This window comes from Dipodomys merriami, unplaced genomic scaffold, assembly GCF_024711535.1.
Source record: "Dipodomys merriami isolate MVZ:Mamm:240054 unplaced genomic scaffold, mDipMer1.0.p SCAF_148, whole genome shotgun sequence".
NCBI lineage: Eukaryota > Metazoa > Chordata > Mammalia > Rodentia > Heteromyidae > Dipodomys > Dipodomys merriami.
Window position 1 is genome coordinate 2,967,324 of NW_027202804.1, and position 15,328 is coordinate 2,982,651.

Sequence of the window (15,328 nt, forward strand, 5' to 3'; positions counted from 1 at the left end):
CTTGAGTTCAAGCTCCAGGATCCACACAAAAACTCACTTGCACACATCTCAGAAGACACCTTAGTTGCAATACACAACAAAGGGAGATTAAGTGCTGAGAATGATGGTTCAAAGCCAGCCCAGGCAGGAAAGCCTGTGAGACACATCTCCAATTAACCAGCAAAAAGCCATAAATGAAGCTGTGGCTCAAATGGTAAAGCAGAAAAAGTTCAAGTATAGCACCTAGGCCCTGAGTTCAAGCCCCAGTACAAATAGGAAAAAAAACAAAAACAAGAGCAGGGCGCCGGTGGCTCACACCTATAATCCTAGCTACTCAGGAGGCTAAGATCTGAGGATTGCAGTTTGAAGTCATCCCTGGCAGAAAAATCCCTGTGAGACTCCAATTAACCACTCAGAAAACAGAAGTGGCACTGTAGCTCAAGTTGTACAGTGCTAGCCTTGAGTACAAAGAGGCTCAGGGACAGTGCCCAGGACCTGAGTTCAAGCCCCAAAACTGACCAAAAAAAAAAGTTTACAAACATTAAATGCTTATTATTGATGGAAATGCAGGCTGTGATGGAGTAATGTGCAGTGTGATTCAACTCAACTACGTCCCCTAAAGACCCAGCAAGGCAGGGGTGGAATTCTACAGAAGAGGGAAAAGGTAGCACATGGACATCTATTGGTAGTTCTTCCTTAAAAGTTTGACTATCTCCACTTGTTGAAGCAATGGGCTCTCTCAATCTGATGTGAAAAACTGCACCAGCTTGGCTTGGCTTTCTGCCTCATGTTTTTAAGCATCTGCATGTAAAGAGCAAATCAGTGGAGGTGAGGGGTTAAATTTGAGGTTGTGACCAAGCATAGGGTCACACTCTTCCATTGGCATTAAAAAATCTCCAGCAGAGCAGAATTCCATTCTGTTGTTTTAGCTGCTGTGAAAGGGACAATTCTTGAGAATCTTGGGTTTTCCTCCTCCTCCTCATAGCTGACTCCTACAGCTTGCTTTGCCATCTCATCTAGGTCTTCATTTGATGGGCTCTACTGTCTTGTCTGCCAAAAATTCTCCACATCTTTTTCATTCATTGTCCTAAAGGCCTCCAATTATTTGCCATGCAGTAGGTGTTATTGACTGTTCTTTATATATGTTCTGTGACACTTTCTACACAGTCTGGCCAAACTTTCTAACAGTTACCAAGAGCAGCTGACGATATTAATTCCATGCTATTCCAGTGTACCTGATAATGTTGCATATAGTAACTGACTACCAGTAAGACATTATTGTGGTTTCCTTGGTGGCCTTGTGGGTCTTCCAGGCCTTCATTTTAAAGCTTGTGTAGTGTGCCTTGAAAGCTTTTATTATGCCCCAATCAAGTGGTTGGATGAGAGATGTAGTATTTGAGGACATAAGAAAAAACAACAACAAACTTCTGCATTGGGGTATGCATATTCCAGATCTTCATGGCAATGGACAAAAGGCATTAGTAAAAATCAGTAAAACCTTGAAAGCAAGATTTCTACTCTGTACTTTTTTGTTCCACCAACAATGGACTGGCATATGTTTCGCATTTTCCTCTTGAAGTGTTTGTGAACTGTGGGCTCTATACAACATAAAGGGTTTGCACTTCAAGTCGCCCTTGGCATTGGCACACAACAGCAAAGCCAGGAACTTTAGAGGCTATTTGCATTATATGACAGTATCCTTGTTTAGCCAGTCTTGCTGGGCACTGGTGACTCACACCTGTAATCCTAGCTACTCAGGAGGCTGAGATCTGAGGATCATGTTTCAAAACCAGCCCAGACAGGAAAGTCTGTGAGACTTTTATCTCCAGAAAACCAGAAGTGGAGCTGTGGTTCAAATCGTAGAGCAGTAGCTGTGTGGAGATGGGGGAGCTCAGGGACAGCTCCCAGGCAGAGTTCAAGGGCCACCACCGTCAAAAAGAAGGGAGGGAGGGAGGGCCAGTCTCCTCACTATTGTAACCCTGCTCTTCACATAACTCTTACCCTGGATGACAGTGTTATTTAAATCCTTCTTCTGATCTGCAGAACTTGCCTGGCCTTTAACTTTTAACATTTTTTTGGGGGGGGGGGGAAATCTACCACAGCCACCTTCCCAGCCCAACTTTAAAAAAATTTTTTTTTTTGGGGGGAAATCTACCACAGCCACCTTCCCAGCCCAACTTTTAACATTTTTTAAATTCATATCACATGGCTACACTTGCCAGCAAGGTTTCGCATTTCTCTTACCCCGGATAATGTGACCTTTGGCCCTCACAGCAGGGCTGTCCATTATGCTGTCTGTACCAATCTGTTTCATCAATCCAGATTTAGCTGCTTCTCCATCCTTTCCACGGCTTCCGGGTAGATATTGACTTGCCCTTGCACACAGACTGGAGCATTTCCCGCTCCTTTTTTGGGGGGGGGGAGGGGTGGCCCAGTCGTGGGGCCTGAACTCTGGGCCTGGGCACTGTCCCTCAGCTCTTCAGCTCAAGGCTAGCGCTCTACCACTTGAGCCACAGTGCCACTTCCGGCTTTTTTCTTTTTTGGTTTGTTTTTTTTTTTTGGTCCAGTCGTGGGGCCTGAACTCTGGGCCTGGGCGCTGTCCCTCAGCTCTTCAGCTCAAGGCTAGCACTCTACCACTTGAGCCACAGCACCATTTCTGGCTGCTTATGTGGTGCTAGGGAATCGAACCCAGGGCCTCATACATACAAGACAAACGCTCTACCACTGAGCCACCTTCCCAGCCCTCCCGCTCCTTTTTTTGGTGTGGGATTCTAACATTGACGAGGAACTGTAAGTCCTCCTATTTAACCATAACTGGAATCTCAACACTGCAAGTTTCCATTCTCTGTGCATGCCCAGGAATGAGCCCAGAAAGCAATAATTATCGACTTTGAGGACTATAAGGTTAAAATTTAGCTACCCAGAAAGGTTGAGAATACAGAACTAAGAGTCAACTGTATTTCCACAAACAGGTAGTTTTATTTAAGCATATTTATTGGGTCAACGCAGTGAGGTTACGCTGAAGACTACAAGTCCCAGCATGCACAGCGCTCGGGAGTGCCCGGGCTCCCGCTTGGGCCCAGGTATGGTGGCCGGAAGTGGCGTCTTTGACCACGTGGCACTCTGTGCGCATGTGCACACGCCTCCGGGGCCGCCCTAGCAGTCGCCGCCCGGGCTCTATGGTCCCTCCCTAGAGCTTTCCAGGAGGGGGAGGCTGCCCGGGTCCTGGTGGGTTGCGCGACCCCGAGCTGCAACAACATGGAAGAATTCGACTCCGAAGACTTCTCCACCTCGGAGGAAGACGAAGACTACGTGCCGTCGGGTGAGCGAGTCGGCCTGAGGCGAGCGGCGGATGGTCCCGCCCCGAGCCTCACGTGAGGCGCTCAGGGCCCCCCACCCCAGCCCGGGTCGGCGCCGCCGCCGCCGTGGCCCCCGAGGCCCGTGGGCTCCGCGCCCGGACCCCTGTCACCTCCTCCCGGCCGCCCGGGCCCGAGGCGTGCGCGGGCCGGCCTCGCGCGGCGGCTCCCCTGGGCCCGCGCGGGCCGCCGCCCCCTGTCGGAGGGCGGGAACCGGCACGTGAGTGCCGCTGGTCTCCGGGGACGCCGTCTGCGCGCCCGACGGCAGCGCCGCTGCTCGAGGCTCGGAGCCAGCGGGCCGTGCCACCGCCACGTCCAGGATCGGGCTGCCCGCGGCCCGCGCCCAACCCGGGCCCTGGTTGTTAGAAAGTCCCGTAAGGTGGTGCTTTGCCTCTTTACAGGGTCAGCGCCTTGCTGTCTTCTCGGAACTTCTTTTTTTCTTTTCTGTGTGCGCCTGGGGCTTGAACTCGAGGCACGGGACGCTCTCCCACCCCACCCCCACGCAAGGCTGATGCTCCACCAACTTGAACCATAGCTCCACTTCTGGCTTTTTGTTGGAGCGTTGGAGATAACAGTCTCACCGACTTTTCGGCCTGGGCTGGCTTTGAACCACAATCCTCAGGACTTTGCTACAATTACAGGCCCCTCACCTTGCTGATGTCCTTAACTTTTATTCACACAGTCTCTTAGGTGAAAAAAAATCTCTCATCTCAGTCGTTCTTACGCCTTCAGTCCATCCACTTCTAGAAAAGTCTCGTGGACTTTTCTCTTGGGGCTGGCTTCAAGCCTCTATTTCAGCCTCCTCAGTAGCTAGCGTTGCATTCATGAGCCAAAGGTGCCTTGTTACTTGGGGAGCTATTTTCATTAATAGTTATCATTCTTATCCCACTTCCCTTCATTCTCCCCCCACTCCAACCCTTTTCACAATAGAAATGTTTTTATGTGAGAATTTCTTTTTTTGGGGGGGGGGCTGAACTATGGGCTTGGGCGCTGTCCCTCAGCTCTTCAGCTCAAGACTAGCGCTCTACCACTTGAGCCACAGCGCCACTTCCGGCTTTTTTCTTATGTGGTGCTGAGGAATCGAACCCAGGGCTTCGAGCATGCAAGGCAAGCGCTCTACCGCTGAGCCACCTTCCCAGTCCTTATGTGAGAATTTCTTTGTTTGTTTGTTTTTTTGGGTCTGGTCATGGGGCCTGAAGTCTGGGCCTGGGCGCTGTCCCTCAGCTCTTCAGCTCAAGGCTAGCGCTCTACCACTTGAGCCACAGCGCCACTACCGGCTTTTTTCTTTTTGCTTATGTGGTGTTGAGGAATCGAACCCAGGGCCTCTGGCATGCAAGGCATGCGCTCTACCACTGAGCCACCTTCCCAGCCCCTTATGTGAGAATTTTTATCTGACCACATTATTATATGATTCCAGGTGGGGAGTATAGTGAAGATGACGTCAATGAATTAGTGAAGGAAGATGAAGTGGATGGTGAAGAACAGACCCAGAAAACCAAAGGGACAAAACGGAAGGCTCAGAGCATTCCAGCCAGGTGATGCTGCCCTTTAGAGTGCTGAGATTGATCACATGACAGGGTTTGGTCTGGGTTTTGTGCTTTTTTAAAAAAATTGTCTGGTATTCTAACCTTTCTGTCTTTTGAGGGAAACATTTGCTGATGTTTTAAAATTAAGTTCTTTGGGAAGTTAACAATTTTTTTTTTTGTACCAATCCTGGGGCTTGAAACTCAGGGCCTGGGTGCTGTCTTGTCACCTTTGTGCTTAAGGTTAGTGGCTTCATGCATGCTAGGCAAACACTGTACCACTAACCACATCCCCAGCCAAGTTAATTTTTTTTTAATTAAGAATTGCAAGGATCTCTCTCTCTCCCTCTCCCTTCCCCCCTACCCCCCCCTCTTTCTTTCATCTTGGGGCTTGAACTCAGGCTACCACTTGCCACAGCGCCACTTCTAGTTTTCTGGTGGTTAAATGGGCTTTCTTATCCAGACTAGCATCAAACTGCTATTCTCAGAGCTCAGCCTCCTGAATAGTTAGGATTATAGTCATAAGCCACCAATGCCTGGCTGTTTTATTTCTTTAAAAGTACTTTTATAACAAACTTAAAATCTAGAAAAGTCCTTTATTTCACCAAAGGAGTTCATAATGAGTTTTTCATGCCATATTGTTTGACGTGGGTTGCAGATTATTAACTACAGGGGCTTATCTCTGGCCTGGAGCCAGGATGCAGAACAGGTGACAGACAAATCAACAAGACCCATGAATTGACACAGAAAGCATGACACAGAAATGCTAGAGAGGCAACATTGCCATAATACAAACCTTAGCCCAAGATAGCTGAGGAATCAGAAAATCCTAATTTAAAAAGGGGGGGCGGGGCATATATCTGATATTGAATTACACAGTCACCAAAGTTTGAATTTTTTTTTTAATTTTTTATTGTTATAAAGGTGATGTGCAGCCAGGCGCTGGTGGCTCACGCTTATAATCCTAGCTACCCAGAAGGCTGAGATCTGAGGATTGGAGTCAAAGCCAGCCCAGGCAGGAAAGTCCGTGAGACTTATCTCCAATAAGCCACTCAGAAAACTGGAAGTGCTGTGGCTCAAGTGGTAGCTCTAGCCTTGAGCTGAAGAGTTGAGGGACAGAGTTCAAGCCCCATGACCGACATAAATAAATAAATACAGGTGATTGCAGAGGGGTTACAGGTAATATGTATATTTCTTTGGGGGGAAGGGCAGTGTCACTCCGATTTTTTTTTTTATGTGTGTGGGTTATGGGGCTTTAACTCAGGGCTAGAGTGCTGTCCTTGAGCCTCTTTGTGCTCAAGACTACCATTTTACCACTTGAGCCATAGCACCACTTCCAGTTTTTTGAGTGGTTAATTGAGATAGGAGTCTCACGGGGACTTTTCTTCCCAGGCTGGCTTTGAACTAGCATCCTCTGATCTCTGCTTCTTGAGGAGCTAGGATTACAGGCATGAGCCACCAGCACCTGCCTTCTAATTAATTTTCAATTCAAATAGAAGCATCTTATTTTGTCTTACTGAATACTGAAGCGGTTTATGAAAAGGAATAAAAGAACTTTAGATATTAGATGACCATAAAGTCAAAATACTATAAGATGCAATATATGCTTATGTCTTGGACACTGTACTTTTTTTTTTTTTTTGGTCGGTCATGGGATTGAAGGCTGGGCTTGGGTGCTGTCCCTCAGCTCTTCAGCTCAAGTCCAGTGCTCTACCACTTGAGCCATGGCGCCACTTCCAGTTTTCTGGGAGTTAATTGGACATAAGAGTCTCATGGACTTTCCTGCCTGGGCTGGCTTTGAACCTCAATCCTCAGATCTCAGCCTCCTGAGTAGCTAGAATTACAGGTTTGAGCCACCAGCACCCGGTTGGACCCAGTACTCTTATCCATAAGTTTCTCTGTATTCTAACTTTCATTTCTTTACAAGGTAATGCAGAGTATTTATATTTTTTTCCTGAGAGCTCTTGGAGGAAATAACAGAAATGAACTTGACTCCCTTCTCAATAGAATTTATTCTTCAAATGGAGGAGCTTGAAAAAGTAAAAAGAAAAAAAATACTTGGCATATCTGTGTTCTTGGAATACTCTTTCTGAACAGATTAGTGCTATGAAGTGATTTGGTGTTGAAAGTGATGTGAGTGGAGACAGTGCAGACAGTAGGAACTCTAGTTATTTTTACAAATCTCAGGTTCCTTTCCTTGCTCCCCTTATTAGTAGCCCTAGATACATTTTTTAAGTATTCAAGGGATAAAAATAATTTTGTGTTGTGGAGGAGGTGGGGAAAAACCAGTTGTTTAAGGATACAGGTGGACCTGTTGCAACAATGAGAAGTACAAGTTGTCATGTCCAAAACGAGCTTTACAACGTCGGTGTGGGGGGGAGGGGGGAGAAGGAGAAGGATTGGGATTGGGGGGGAGGGGGGAGGCTGGGAAGGGATGTGAAGGGTAAACAAAGGAGGAGGCTGCAATGCTTGGTAAGAAATGTACGCATTATCCTGCCCACATAATTGTAACTCCTCTGTACAGTATGTTCACAAATAAAATAAAATTAAATTAAAAAAATAATAATTTTGTGTTGTCTGTCCTGTGTTTCTTCTTTGGTGATTGTTGGTGAATAGGAAAAGGAAACAAAGTGGCCTCTTGTTAGAAGAGGAGGAGGAAGAAGAGGATACCAGGGCAGAATCTGGAGGAACTAGTAGCGAGGAAGAAGATGGAGAAGAGCAAGAAAAAGGCATTGGGTCAGAGGTTGCAAGGAAAAAGAAAGAAGATGAACTGTGGGCCAGCTTCCTCAATGATGTGGGACCAAAGTCAAAAGCATCCCCAAGTACACAGGTTAAGGTAAGTTTAGAGATGAATATCTCTCCAGAAATATCCCAAGTTTTCAGAATTTTCTGTTTCTTTTTTCTTTGCAAACTGAGATTTGAATCTTATCGCAGATAAGATAATACCTTATTATGGGGGCTAAGTTTAGACTTTGGTGTAACTGATTGGATTTCTTTATCTTTTCACAGACAGGAGAAGAGAGTGAAGAGACAAGTTCAAGGAAGTTGTTGGTAAAAACAGATGATTTAGAGAAACCTAAAGAAACTGAAAAAGTTAAAATCACCAAGGTGTTTGATTTTGCTGGTGAGGAAGTGAGGTAAGAAGACCTTTATTTTTTTATTTTATTTAATTTTTTGGGGGGTCCTGTTGTGGGGCCTGAACTCTGGGCCTGGGCGTGCTGTCCCTCAACTCTTCAGCTCAAGGCTAGCACTCTACCACTTGAGCCATAGCCCCACTTCCGGCTTTTTTTCCTTTTTGCTTATGTGGTGCTGAGGAATCAACCCAGGGCCTCAGACATGCAAGGCAAGCGCTCTACCACTGAGCCATCTTCCCAGCCCAAGAGGACCTTTATATACTAATGAAGCCAATAAAACTAATGCTTTTAAAAATGAGCAACTTTCTTTCTTTTTTTTTTTTTTTTTTTGGTCGGTTGCGGGGCTTGAACTCGGCCTGGGCGCTGTCCCTTAGCTCTTCAGTTCAAGGTGAGCGCTCTACCACTTGAGCCACTTCTGGTTTTCTAGTGGTTTATTGGAGATAGGAGTCTCACGGTCTTTCCTGCCGAGGCTGGCTTTGAACCTAGATCCTCAGATCTCAGCCTTGTGAGTAGCTAGGATTACAGGTGTGAGCCACCAGCGCCCGGCTAAAGTGAGCAACTTTCTAAGTGATGTTAGCATCTGTCTTCATTTTAATCCATCTTAACATTTTGGAAAAGTTTTAGATAATCTGAGAAAAATTTGTATTTCCACTTTGTCATCACATGTTTTGTGACTTTGGATAAGTCATTATTCTAAAGAGAATGTGAACTAGCCCTAGGAGGCCTCTGAAATCAGGTAGCAATTGAAAATTCTTGGGGAGAAATTTGGCTCCAATATTATTTTCTTAATGTTATTTAAATGGGTTCAAAGCTTATTTACTATAATATAGAAAAACAGTAGAGGCATAAAGTCTTGACTAATTTAGCCTACTGGGTGTTTTAAGTTAAAAGCCATATGCTTGGAATTTCTTTTCTTCCTCTCCCTACTTAGCTAAATTTATTATATGAAAACTGCATTGTAATTAAAAGTTAAGAACAGATGAAATATCAATCAGTTTTTTTTAAGTGGCTATGTTTATTTCCCTTAACAGTTACAAATTAAACATGGAAACAGCCTGAAAATTGAATTTCCCCTGAAGTTATTGTTATTAAAATAATACCTGGCTGGGTGCCAGTGGTTCCTGCCTGTAATCCTAGCTACTCAGGAGGCTGAGATCTGAGGACTGTGATTTAAAGCTATCCCGGGCAGAAAACTCTCTGTCAGGAGGCTGACATTTTAGGATTTGGGGTTCAAAGCCAACCTGGGCAGGAAGATCTGTAAGATGCTAGTTAACCACAGAAAGCTGGAAATGGAGCTGCGGCTCAAGTGCTAGAGTGCTAGTTCTGAGCAAAAGCCCAGGAACAATGTCCAGACCCTGAGTTCAACCCCATGACTGGCAAAAAAATAAGACAAAACACTAGTCTTGAGCACAAAAGCTCAGGGACAGTATCCAGTCCCAGAGTTCAAGCCCCAGGACCAGAACAAAAAATAATAATATCTGTTTCCCAGTAATTATAATCATCCTTCTATATTGGAATATTGGTCCCACTGTCAAGCCAGATTCCTTACTCATGTTCATTACATAAATAAAATGGTGTAATATTTGTATATAAATTATTCACAGCTTTTTGCATCTCTGTATTATTTATAATACCTAGCTCAGTTTCAGTGACACACAAATAGTATTATTGTTTAGGAAATAATGACATGAAAGTCTGTACATGTGCTGTACAGATGGAGTTCTAGTTTTCTGCATATTTTCTGTCTGTGCACCATTGAATTGATGATGTGGAACCCAGCAATACAGAATCAGCTGCACTTTTGTTTCATTTCTGTTTCACTTTTGTTTTGTTGCTTATTCATGCTGGTACTCAGGCTTGAACTTAGATATTTCAGCTTAAACTCAGTAGTGCTTTTACTTGCTTTTTAACTCTGCCCCTTAAGCTACACTTCTAATTCCAGCTTTTTGCCTATGCTGGTTTTGCCTGTCCTCAGATATCAGCCTCCTGAATAGCTAAGATTATAGGTATGAGCCACTGGCACCCACCTGAACTGTATGTAAGCAATGAAAATGCATTTTGAAAAACGAAATTTGGCATAATCAATTTTATCAATAGTATGGAGCAAAAACTTACTGTTTTATTTTCTCCTAAACATTTTCTTATGAAAACTGTCATACAGAAATGTTGCTGGAGGGCTGGGAATATGCCTTAGTGGTAGAATGCTTGCCTAGCAATGCGTAAAGCTCTGGAATTGATTTCTCAGTACCATATAAACAGTGGAGCTTTGGCTTAAGTAGTAGAGTGCTAGTCTTGAGCAAAAGAAGCTCAGGGACAGTATCCAACCCTGAGTTCAAGACGCAGTACTGGCAGAAAAAAAATGTTGCCAGAATAGAATGAATATCCATGTGCTTATTCGTTGTTTTGCCTTTAATATACTTGTATTTTTTTGTTTTATTTAATCCATTTGGGAATTGCTTATAAACATTATAATATTTAGTTCTTACATACTTCAGCACATGTCTCCTTTTTGTTCTATAGGAGATCCAGGATTGATAATGACAAGTTAGATCACACAGACCACATCTGTTAGAGTTGTTTATTATAAGGTACTCTTTTTTTGGGGGGAGGGGGTCCGGTCGTGGGGCCTGGGCACTGTCCCTCAGCTCTTCAACTCAAGGCTAGTACTCTACCACTTGAGCCACAGCGCCACTTCCAGCCTTTTTTTTCTGCTTATGTGGTGCTGAGGAATCAAACCCAGGGCCTCGTGTATGCAAGGCAAGCACTCTACCACTGAGCCACCTTCCCAGCCCTAAGGTACTCTTTTCCTTGGGAGTTAGTTGTTTTGGGGATTCATTCAAGAATGATGATATGAATTGGTAACTCTATTGGAAGTTACTGAATTATCCAATGGGGTTAAAGAAAACACTGTCAGTAAGCCAATCATTGATAAGTCCTATAAAAATAATGCAGAGACATCTGGGTGCCAGTGGCTCACGCCTGTAATCCTGGCTACTCAGGAGGTTGAGATCTGAGGATCATGGTTCAAAGCCAGGCCATGTAGGAAAGTCTGTGAGACTCTTACTTCCAATTAATCGCCAAAAAGCTGAAAGTGGGCTGTCTCATCTAGTTTGCCTTGAGCACAAGTGCCCAGTCTCTGAATTCAAGCCCCAGTAGCAGCTGAAAATAAAAATAATGTAGGGAGCCGGGCGCTGGTGGCTCATGCCTGTAATCCTAGCTACTCAGGAGGCTGAGATCTGAGGATCGCGGTTCAAAGCCAGCCCGGGCAGGAGAGACCGTGAGACTCCTATCTCCAATAAACCACCAAAAACCGGAAGTGGCGCTGTAGCTCAAGTGGTAGAGCGCTCGCCTTGAGCTGAAGAGCTGAGGGACAGCGCCCAGGCCCAGAGTTCAAGCCCTACGACCGACCAAAAAAAAAAAAAAAAATAATGTAGGGAAGTTCTATAAACATAATACACTAAGCTGGATACTGGTGGCTCATGCTGTAATTCCAGCTATTTAGGAGGCTGAGATCTGAGGATCACAGTTCAAAGCTAGCCTGGGCAGGAAAGACTATGAGACTCTTTTCTCTAATAAGCTACTCAGAAAAAGCTTGAAGTGGCACTGTGGCTCAAGTGGTAGAGGGCTAGCCTTTGAGCAAAAGCTCAGGGACAATGTGCAGGCCCAGAGTTCAAGCCCCAGAACTGGCAAAATAATAATAATTATTATTTTTGTACTGTGTTGATGTTGCATTAGACATATAGATTTAAAATAAAAACTTTTACACTTCTGTTTTAGCCTGGATTATATCCATGTGCATACAGAATATCCAAGGAAGAGTTATTTATATCTTTACCAGGAGCCTGCATAGAGAGCCCAAAAAGCTGGGAATAAGCTGATCAAATTAAAATTTATGGTTTGTTTGCAAATACAAATACATTCCACAAGTTTACTACTTAATTTTTAAAGTAAGCAGCAAGTTTTAATAATGGCTGAGTATTCAAGGAGTTTGCTGTTTCCACATTTTGTCAGAAGAGGGCAGTACCAAATCTATCAAAAAGGAAACATGAATATGGAAGGACTTATTTTTTTCATTAATTATATACTCATGCACACATGTTTATTCCTGAAAGTAATATGTTTATTGTTTGTAAAAAGCCATAAATTGCAAGACAAGAGATAGTACTCTTTTTTTTAAAACATTTTTTTTTTTTTTGTCTTTTCTCTTTTGGTACGGGGGATTAAACTCAGGAGGTTATACTTGCTAGTCAAGCACATTGCATCTGAGTCACATCCCAGTAAAAGAAAGTATTCTTTAACTACCTCTTCCTAAAGAGAATGGAAACTTTATTAATACTTGGTATGTTGGCAGGAATTTTTTTAAACATTATTTATATTTAACTTTGGTTATAAGTAACCCTCTTGAGGGAGATTTGAATTTTAATTAACAATCCAGACATAAATTGGTGCCTGGATTTTTTTTTTTTTTTTGGGTACGGTCGTGGGGCCTGAACTCTGGGCTGGGCACTGTCCCTCAGCTCTTCAGCTCAAGGCTAGCGCTCTACCACTTGAGCCACAGCGCCACTTCCAGCTTTTTTTTCTTTTTGCTTATGTGGTGCTGAGGAATCGAACCCAGGGCCTGAGACATGCAAGGCAAGCGCTCTACCACTGAGCCACCTTCCCAGCCCTTGGTGCCTGGATTTAAGCATATCTTTTCATCCTGTCCTTTTTATTATTATTATTATTTTGGTTGGTCATGGGCTTAAATTCAGGGTCTGGGTGCTGTCCATGGGCTCTTTTTTGCTTAAGGCTAGCAATCTACCACTTTGAGCCACAGCTCCACTTCTAGTTTGTTTTCTGAGTGGTTGATTGGAAGTAAGAGTCTCATGGGACTTTCTTACCCAGGCTGTCTTTGAACCAGGATCTTCAGCTCTCAACCTCCTGAGTACCTGTGATTAGAGATGTGAGGCAGCGCCTGGCTCTTTTCGTCTATTGATATCATTATTCTGCTTTTTCTTTTTGTCTTTGTATTAAGTTAAGAACTTTACTACCTCTTTAAGAAATGTGCGAAGGCTCGTAATGGCTTGGAAGAGAGTGCAAGTGTAAGCATAAGGTGGTGTTAGCACAAAACTAGTCTTAGTTTTTCTTTTTTTTTTCGGTCCGGTAGTGGGGCCTGAACTCTGGGCCTGGGCTCTGTCCCTCAGCTCTTCAGCTCAAGGCTAGTGCTCTACCACTTGAGCCACAGTGCCACTTCCGGCTTTTTTTCTGCTTATGTGGTACTGAGGAATTGAACCCAGGGCCTCATGCATGCAAGGCAAGCTCTCTACCACTGAACCACCTTCCCAGCCCTAGTCTTAGTTTTTCTAATGGTGTTTTGATTGTTCAATTTTGGATTTTTGGTGTTTCATAGTTTATTAACCTTGGTGAATGGGGAAAATGGTATTTTTATCTGTCCTTATCATATAACTAGCTGAGCCAACTAGCCCAGACTTTTTAAAATGATTCATCTTTTGGAAAAGGCCAGTCATGGAAAGTTTCTGCCCAAATGAAGATTTTTCAGGAAGTACTGAGTAAGTGAAAATGAATTTAAAATGGAATTTCTGCTTGAGAATACCTGAATTAATTGTTGCTAATAATAGGCCTTTTTCCAGTGGGTACTGGTGGCTCATGCCTGTGATCCTCACTACTCAGGAAAGTGACATCTGAGCATCCACCTTCAAAGCCAGCCTGGGAAGGAAAATCTGTGAGACTCTTATCTCCAGTTAGCCACCAGTTAGCTCAAGGACATTAGGCCTTTTCCTGTCAGGGGTCCCTTTTGTAGTAGATACTCTATGCTCACTTTACCTACTTGTATTATCTTTACTTTTTTTTTTTTTGGCGGTGGTGGGGCCTGAACTCTGTGCCTGGGCATTGTCCCTTAGCTCTTCAGCTCAAGGCTAGTGTTCTACCACTTGAGCCACAGCACCACATATGGCTTTTTCTGCTTATGTGGTGCTGAGGAATTGAATCCAGGGCCTCATGCATGCAGGGCAAGCATTCTACCACTGAGCCACCTTCCCAGCCCATCAGGGGTCCCTTTTGTATATGAAGTGGTCTATAATTTAACTATTCTACTTGAGAATGCTTTGGTAGGCTAATCTCTTATTATTGTTTAAAGTAGGGTTCTAATATTCCCAGTCTAAAGAATAATCTTGTAATGTTTGCATCAGTTATCAAAAATCCTGAAAAAACAAAAGTTTTTAAGCCAGGCACTGGTGGCTCACACCTGTAATCCTAGCTATTTAGGAGGCTGAGATCTGGGGATTGCAGTTCAAAGCCAGCTCAGGCAAGAAAAATCCATGAGATTTTTTTTTTTTAATCTCCAATTAACCATCAGGCCCTGAGTTCAAGGTTTACAACTGACAAAAGGAAAAAGCTTTATGTATTATGTTTTCTAGTGAATTATGGGCAAGACTCTGGCACTAGAAAGAGTTGTTTCCACTGGTTATACTTTCTCCATGCCTTCTCTGCAGTGCTTACTATTTCATGAATTGTCATGGCTTGCTTTCATGATTGTTCTGCTATCCTGTGAGCTTAAGGCAGAAGTAATTGTGTCTACCCAGTGCCAGGATCACGGTAGCGTCTCCTAAGATATTTATCCAAGTAGCTAATGAAAGTAGTAAACCCAGAGCGCTATCTTTGAACAAAAGAAGCTTAGGGACAATGCTCAGGTGCTGAGTTCAAGCCCAAGGACTGGCAAAAAAAAAAAAAAAGTTGCTTTTGGGAAGGTGGCTCAGTGGTAGAGTCCTTGCCTTGCATGCCTGAGACCCTGGATTTAATTCCTCAGCACCACATAAGCAGAAAAGGCCAGAAGTGGCACTGTGGTTCAAGTGGTAGAGCACTAGCCTTGAGCTGAAGAGCTCAGGGACAGTGCCCAGGCCCAGAGTTCAGGCCCCATGACTGACCAAAAAAAAAAAAAAAAGAAAAGAAAAGAAAAAGAAAGTAGTAAACCTAGAAAACAACAAAATCAAGCATGCATGATGCTAAGGACTGTGCTTATTCCCAATAAATTGGGCTGACATTCTGAAATTTCACAGTGGTCTATCTTGATGTGTATTTTTTAAAGATTTGTTCCATGAGTAGTCTGTGACTTTTGGGGGTTGATGGGGTTTGTAGTTCTGGCATGTGCCTCCCACATATTAGTCAAGCACTCTACCACTTGAACCATGTCTCCAGCCCTTAAATGTTTTATTTATTTTTGCTGGTCCTGAGAATTGAACTCAGGGCCTGAGCTCTGTGAGCCACGCGTGCCCAGCAAGACACAGTTTGAAATATAAAACACGAGCTGGGTGCCAGTCGCTCACGCCTGTAATCCTAA

General features: G+C 44.0%; 1 protein-coding gene across 2 annotated transcripts in view; it reads left to right on the forward strand.

Annotated features, from left to right (window-relative positions):
- The first annotated feature begins 3,119 nt into the window (after window positions 1-3,119).
- The window catches only part of LOC138826703 (craniofacial development protein 1), a 91,065-nt gene continuing 78,856 nt past the window's right edge, over window positions 3,120-15,328 (forward strand). The window contains exons 1-4 of one of the 2 annotated variants that reach the window (XM_070021952.1): window positions 3,120-3,301; window positions 4,753-4,870; window positions 7,475-7,694; window positions 7,868-7,995. In XM_070021952.1, coding sequence (XP_069878053.1) covers window positions 3,238-3,301; window positions 4,753-4,870; window positions 7,475-7,694; window positions 7,868-7,995 — 530 coding nt within the window. In that variant the 5' untranslated portion in view covers window positions 3,120-3,237. The remainder of the gene's footprint in view (window positions 3,302-4,752; window positions 4,871-7,474; window positions 7,695-7,867; window positions 7,996-15,328) is intronic. The other variant, XM_070021951.1, reaches the window with a different exon arrangement.